General features: G+C 42.7%; 1 protein-coding gene across 1 annotated transcript in view; it reads left to right on the top strand.

Moving 5' to 3' along the window:
• The first annotated feature begins 2,691 nt into the window (after positions 1 to 2,691).
• The window catches only part of POU6F2 (POU class 6 homeobox 2), a 194,447-nt gene continuing 189,801 nt past the window's right edge, over positions 2,692 to 7,337 (top strand). Inside the window, exon 1 of the mRNA XM_076006212.1 lies at positions 2,692 to 2,904. Coding sequence (XP_075862327.1) covers positions 2,692 to 2,904 — 213 coding nt within the window. The remainder of the gene's footprint in view (positions 2,905 to 7,337) is intronic.

The following is a 7,337-nucleotide window of genomic DNA, read 5'->3' as shown; positions in this document are numbered from 1 at the left end:
AAACATACGGCACCCACCGCATTTCTGCTCTTTCTCAAATCATGTCTGGGGAAACTGAGAAGCTCCTTTTGAATGATTACATTATGGCTTTGATTTTTATTTATAAAACATAAAGGACTAATATATATCAGTTAGGACATTTTGCTTCCAAAGTGCATTGTAGCAAAATAATTGGAAGGCAGTTGCACTGTGAAATATATGACAGCTTCACAGGACATAAAAAGCAGCTTTTTCTTTGTAATAGTGTAATTGCCTTAAACCCCACAATCATAATTGTTATCAAAAAATAATCCCGCGGAAAGGCTAATATAAGGTGAGCAGACTATTATAAGAGTTCTAATATACTCGATTCCTTGAACAGCAAATGCAGCTCTCAATCTCCAGGTGCTTTTAGTGTCAGTCAGAGAGTGCTCAGTCATTTCTGTGCATCAAGCCTGCAGTATTGATTTTTCCACTGACTGAAACAGCCATATAAGCATAAATTTTGCATGAGCCTTTCACTTTGTAGACTCTCCTTTGGTCAGATGACACATGATGTGAACATGAAGACTGTATAATAACAATGCATGGTCAACCTGCAGGCATTAAAGCGTGGGCTCTCGCGTCTCTGAAGGACAAAAGCTGGATCGGGAGAGGGCCGCCTCGGCAGTGCCGGGGAAAACAAATATCAGCTCCATCTTGGGAGCCCGCGTGCAATTTTATTTTCTACCTCTCTCCCGTATTTTCACGTCTCCTTTTCAGAGCACGCCCCCAACACACACATGCACACACACATTCACACACGTCTCGTCGGCTGCACCCACCCCAGGTAAAACTCGGCTTTATGAGAAAGAGTCACTGTGCTGATGGCTGAGCAGCCGCCCCAGCCCTCTCCCTGCACCGCCCTCTGGTTTTCTCCATGTTGTTTTGTTGGGTTCTGTTGTCGATGTCATTTCTTTTGTGTCCCCGGCCCCGCAGAGACTAAATAGTGTGTAACAACATTTGATAAGATCTGGTATCCCGCTGAGAAAGCCTTATCTAAAGATGTGGCTCATTGATACACAGGTACAAGAAAAACCAACCCTCCTTAATAGCCACATTCCATTTAACCTACTTTGGCCCTGTTTGAGATCTCCGTATTCATTAATAGTTCTTTATCTCATCTCTTTATGATTGAAAATGTTCTGTTTGAAGTGCAATCATTCTGTTACGAGATTTTGCCCGTGGAAACGAGAGAAGGGCGTATAATCCTACCCCCACGGGTCAGATCTCCCCTTAATCCCAGGTGGCGGAATTGCTCCAGCACAGCCACTCTGCTCAGTCCCATTAACTTTGGCCATTTCGTGTAATTAATTTATATTAGGATATGAAGAATTCTCAAGATTAAATTGAATTGGCCTGGGGCGGGTGGAGGGGGGGCAGGATGGGAATTACCTATAAAAGAACAAATCTCCGTTGGCCAGATAGAGTTAACCAGAAGGAGAACAGCATTTTCTTTTAAGTAAAAATCATGGTGCCAGGCAGGACCTTGCTGTAATGAATAACTGCAAATGCATTCACTTTTTCCCTTTCTGTAACCATTTGGAATAACAACAATAACCTTCGCCTCGAAGCTTGCTAACCTGAAGGAAGAGAGGTGCTAAACCCAGAATTAAACACTTCAAACTTCTACAGCATCTAATTAAGAGTATAAACCATTAGTTTATGTAAATCTAAACATGATTTGGTTTATTTTTAAAGAACCGTGGTCCTGCGTTCATCTGGAATTTCTCCATTGCCCAGAAATGGATTCTATCATTTAAAATTTTTTTAATGTTTCCCATTTCCAGAGGGGGCTGCCTATTTTTTGTTTGTTTGTTTGTTTGGTTTTTGTGATCAACTTCATTGGTGCTGCTTATTGTTTGGGAAAAGTTTTGAAAATTATCCTTTTTATCTCCAGTTGATGGCATCACAGGAGATATATCTACTTAAAGCCAAAGTTATTATAGTGAGAGCAATGTTCTTTGAAATGAGTTTTGGCCAAAGAGAATGAACAAAACGACCTTTGTGAGCCTAAGCTTGGAGAAGAGCTTAGTCTACAGGCTCGAGTGTGGAGGAGGAAGACCTGGTTTGCTTACTTTTTATAGGAAACTGAAAATCTGGAGAAAATACACTAAACGTTCTTTTTAATGCTTCATTTGCTCACCTCCTCCCATTAAAATAGGCTCAAATACCAATTGGGCAGAATAAGGATGCATGAGTATTTAATGTGAAGTAAAAAGAAATAAAAATAAGAAGATAGCTCCCCAGCCCAGCTGAGCCCCACTCCTGAGATTCCACTCCTTGTTTAGTAAATGCAATCTCAACTCCAGGACCCTGGGAGAAGGCACACCAAGACACCGGCCCTAGGATGTGCCCTACGATTGTGCACTCAGTAAAGCAGAATCCACTCTCCAGACCCCTCGCCCCAACAGAGGGGTGTTGTGGGGAGAGTTCCTTCTTCTCTTCTTTCTTTTTCCTTCTTTCACCACCCTTACCATCCCCACCCTGAACTTTGATTATAATCAAGAGAGAAAAACAAAGAGACTCAAAGACGTGAAAGAGCTAGTGTAGAATCTTCAGTGGTTCATGCCAGTGCCTGTTGCCCTGAATCCATCCCTGTGTCTAAAACGTGATCCTGTCTGCTCAGGCCTGTCTGAAATGTGAGGGCCAGCTCTGCAGCCTTCCGAGCGCATGGCTGGCCTTGTCATTCCTCTCACTCTCCTCGAGTCTCTGTGGAGAGATCAGCACATCATGGGAAAGGACACTAAAGGAGTTGACAGCCAGCGTCCCTTGAGCTCCAGGAGGGTTCCTTATCAATGGGAAAATATGCCAATGCGCTTCCTTCAGCTGTTCCTCAATCTGAACGTGGATGCAGCTCTGATGGAGCCAGAGGACCCTGAGGAGGTTGGAATAATCCTATAGACAAGTTGCATAGTTTAGATCCATAATTTTTACAGCCTCTCCATGGTCACCAGAAACACACACACACACACACACACACACACACACACACACACACACACACACAATTCTGAGCAGCCCTGGAAAAAAATCTGAAAAAAAAAAAAACCAAAAAAAAACCCAACTGACAGCTTGAAATAAAGATGTCTTTGCCACTATGAAATAAAAAACATTAACCCGAAACATGTTTCAGGTTCACACAGCTTTCTCTCCCATGAATGTATTCCTTATATCAAGCTGTAAATGAGCTTCCTTTTTGCAGAGGTTGGACACTTGTGTTTGGAGAACTGTATGGTTTCTGGCTGTTATTCGCATGTGCTCAGAGCCTTTGTGCTTGCTGTTCTTTCCCTTGGAATGCTTTTCCCTCAGATGTCCACATGGTTTATTTGCTTACTCCCCCAAAGGTCTGCTCATGGCATCTTATCAGTGGGACCTTTCATGCCACTGTGTAGAAATTAGCACCCCCACCCCACCAGCACACCTTATGCCTTCTTACCTGCTTTATTTTTAACCATAGCTCATAATACCACATGATAGACCATGTATTTCCTGAATATTTGTCCATTTTCTGCACTGCCCCCCCCATGGAATAGAAGCTCCAGCAGGGCACTGACTATATGTGGTTTCTGCTGCCTTCCCAGCTCCTGAGAAACTGCCCACAGTAGGCATTCCATGAACATCCCATGCAGAAGGGTGGCATCCATTGCTCTCTCTGTTTCCTCATCCAATATAGAGGAAAGAAACCATCTAGAAGGGAGACAGAAATATCCCTTCAGTCCCTGAGGTGCTGCTCCAGGGTGTTGGAGCTCAGCAGAACAGCTCCAGGGAACTACTTGCAGGGGTGGTTTGGAGGCTAGAGAATTTCCTAGAAGATGCAAGAGTCTAGATGTATCTACAGCCTTCTTTGCCTCATGCAAGAGCCTCAGCCCCAGCTGAGGACGTGTGTACCGACAGGGGCAGGAACAGGGTAGCACAGAGTCTGCTGATTGAGGTGCCGGGGAGCACCTGGTTAACAGAGCTTCTATCCTATAAATGCACACAGTGGCTTGTGATAGACAAGCTTTATAAAATAACACCAATAATAGCCTTTATTTAATTTTGGTATTTCTATATTTTTTGTACATTGCCTTTGGGCAGTGTGCAGCTTTAATAAATAAACACACAGCTAGCTTCTAATGAGGGAATGAAATTACAGAATTGCTACCAAACCCAGAACAAGAGCCGATCACTACTGCCCGTCACCTAAATGAGAAACATGTAATGTAGGTCACAATATCGAGAAGCCGGGGACCCCAGTGTCACGTAAAGTGGTGGATCTGGTAGAGGAGGGGACACAGGGTGGGGGGAGGAAAGGAGACACAGAGATGCCTGGAGCAACCCCTGAAAATGGGGCACTGCCGAGAAACTTCTATTTCTTTCTCTTCGAAGCTTCTGATGAAATTACTTAACTCTTTGTTTCCGTGTATGACAACCAAACCATTATTTTTTTTCTCTTAGAGTTTACTCATTATCAACATTCTGCCTCTTTACATCTGGGTTCATCTCCCTTCATTCATTAAATTTTATCTTGCCTAGGATGTGTACTGTAAATACTTGTCAATAAACTACAAGGGGTTGCCATGAGCCCACCTGAAAGTCAGGACACACTTTAGGGTCATTGGAAAATCAGTGCAAGGGAAGTGTGCTTAGATCTATGCTTCCTCCTGCCATTGCACATGCTGCCTCATGTCACAATTTCCCTACTCTGTGACATCCCCCCAAACCCTCCTCAGAGGCTGGACAGCTTCAGGGCAGACACTGGCTTATTCTCTCTGGATTTGTGACCCTCAGCACACACTCTTCCATATAGTAAGGTTCTACAAATATTTGTGTGAAAAATGGAAGACTGCATAATTTGGAAGCCAGTGACAACAAAATGTGCTTCTTGCTTAATCATTTCCAAAAGCCTGGTCGCCATCAAGCTACCATTCTTTCAGAAAAGAGGACAGCTCTTGCATTACCAAACGGGAAATGGGAGAATTGAGGTTTATAGAACGGGTCCACCCTGATTCCATGCTAGTCTGACTCTTCTAGTGTGAGAAGCAGAGGCCCATTTAAGCTGCTTTGAGTAAGAGGACGTCCATTATAAACATTAAGGAGGATCTCTGAGAGTCTAAGGAAGACACTGCAGAACAATCGAGGAACCCATGTCACACTCCCAGTGGGCCACACGTTCTTTATCACAGCATCTCTGCCTCTCTCCATGCATCTGCCCCTTCCTCTCCCTCGTCAAACCGTAGGACCCCTATTTTTGATAACTTCTTCTACCCTTCTATACTTTTGGCTTCCACAGTCATGTTGACCATCTTCTATCTGCTTTCTGGCTCTGACTTCAGCTTCGGTGTCCATTGCTACAGGTCTCTCCGATCCTAATTTCAAATTTCCGAGAGAAATGTGATCTGCCCTGCTCATCCATTTGAGCAATGTCACACATACCTTCGAGGAGAGAATTCGTGTGAGCTGGGATTCAGCCAGGCTTCATGAAGACAGTGGCCCTGGTTCAGGGCCTCAGCAGCTGCACAAACTCTCAACGCAGAGTGTTTCAAAATCTTGTTGTAATTCCACCCAACTCTTCCAGGTCATTTTGCAGCCCAACAGCAACTATACAGATTAATCTACAGAGAATGTAAACAATTTGGTAGGGTTATAAGATGTCTAGACAACTGTGAGAGTGTGAATATATCCTTTGTTTAATAACTGGGCACACAAATGGAAGAGTTAGAAACACTCCTAAAAATAATGAGACGTTCACTTTAAAGAAATTACACAACTTTTAAAAACTAGTGTGGTTTATTTAAATTGAAATACAAGTGGCCTTCTTACTTAATGATAAACATTTATTGTTGATAAAATTATTTTAATTGAGAATAATATATAGAAAATCAGAAAGTTCATACCCATTAAAGTATTAAGAGATCTAAACAGGAAAAGCTAAATTATAAAAGGATAGCTTTGCAGAGTAGATGAGAATATGCTCCACTAAATTATTACATGTGCCTCATGGAAAGAAAACATTTTATTCTTCGTGTTACAGTTGAGGACAAAGAAGTATGCCTTTTTAATCTTTGTGTGTCTGATGTCAAGTGAAGAATCTGACACATATTTGATGGTCAATAAATGTTTGGGGAATTTAATAATAAATGACTGTGGTCTTGATACTTTGGGAAATGGAGCAGAATGTAAACTACTTTGGAAAGTCTGAAGGCTCTAACTCAAGTTATTTAAAAATTAAATCAGCTAAATGTCTGGTTCAGATTAACCAATAGCCAAATAAGTCATCACAACCTATCTAACTTAAGGCTGTCTGTCCAAAACTGAGAGCCTTCTGGGAGGTTCCAGATGGGCTTCATTTAAGAAAGAGTATGTGTGTGTTGGGGGCTGGGTGTCCTCCATCCCCTTTAAAAGCAGCCCTACCTTCCCAAATTTCCAGCTGTGAGCTCCTCCAGGGGAAACAACGATATCATGTGCTTTGCCAGCTTCTAGCACAGGCCTCGTACAAGTTTGCTGAATGAATGGATTGCTCCACACCTGGACAAAATTAAAAATCAACCAAGAGTGTAGAATACGGCCTCAATGGACACTCACCAGTGGATTGGTTGATTTGAGACAACTACAAGTTTAAGAATGGCTTCTGCCCTTCCCAGCCAGGTTCCTTGGATCTCCCATTGATGTTTCTTTGTTTCACATTGAAATCATCTGATGTACTGTTCTGTTCTTCTCGACCCTGTTATTTTGCTTTTTCATAGTGTTCATCACTCTTGCGTTGTTATTTGTAGACATCTACTTTTGCTTCATAGAGCACATGGCCTTGCACAAAGTAGCCCTTCAACAAATAGTTAGCATAAGGAGGATGGAGTAAAAGAACAACATGCTCAAAGGTGGACGAGCAAAGGAGGACCTGGGTACTGAAACCTCCAAGAGAGAACACCATAGGGCTGATGGAAAAAAAGAGAGACAGTACTAATTCTTTAAGTGGAAAGAGGTGAGTCAGGAAGGTCACTGTAGAATGTATCCCACATTAAACTCTCTCTCCATGTGGTAGGAAGAATTAATGTCCCCCTCCAAAGATGTCCATATCCTAATCTCTGGAACCTCTGAATATGTTACATGGCAAAGGGAAGCTAAGGTTGCATATGGAATTAAGGCTGCTAATCTGCTCACTTTGAAGTAGGGAGATCATCCAGGATTATTGGGTGGATATAATGTAATCACAAGGGTCCATAAAAGCGGAACAGGGAGACAGAAAATGAGTCAGAGTTAAAGAAGGAGATCTGATGACAGAAGCAGGTCAACATGATGCGGTGCAGAAAGACTGGACCAGCCTTTGCTAGTTTTGC

Source organism: Microcebus murinus, chromosome 9 (assembly GCF_040939455.1).
Source record: "Microcebus murinus isolate Inina chromosome 9, M.murinus_Inina_mat1.0, whole genome shotgun sequence".
Lineage (NCBI taxonomy): Eukaryota > Metazoa > Chordata > Mammalia > Primates > Cheirogaleidae > Microcebus > Microcebus murinus.
The sequence above is the reverse complement of the archived record's forward strand: the minus strand, read 5'-3'. Positions and strand labels throughout refer to the sequence as shown.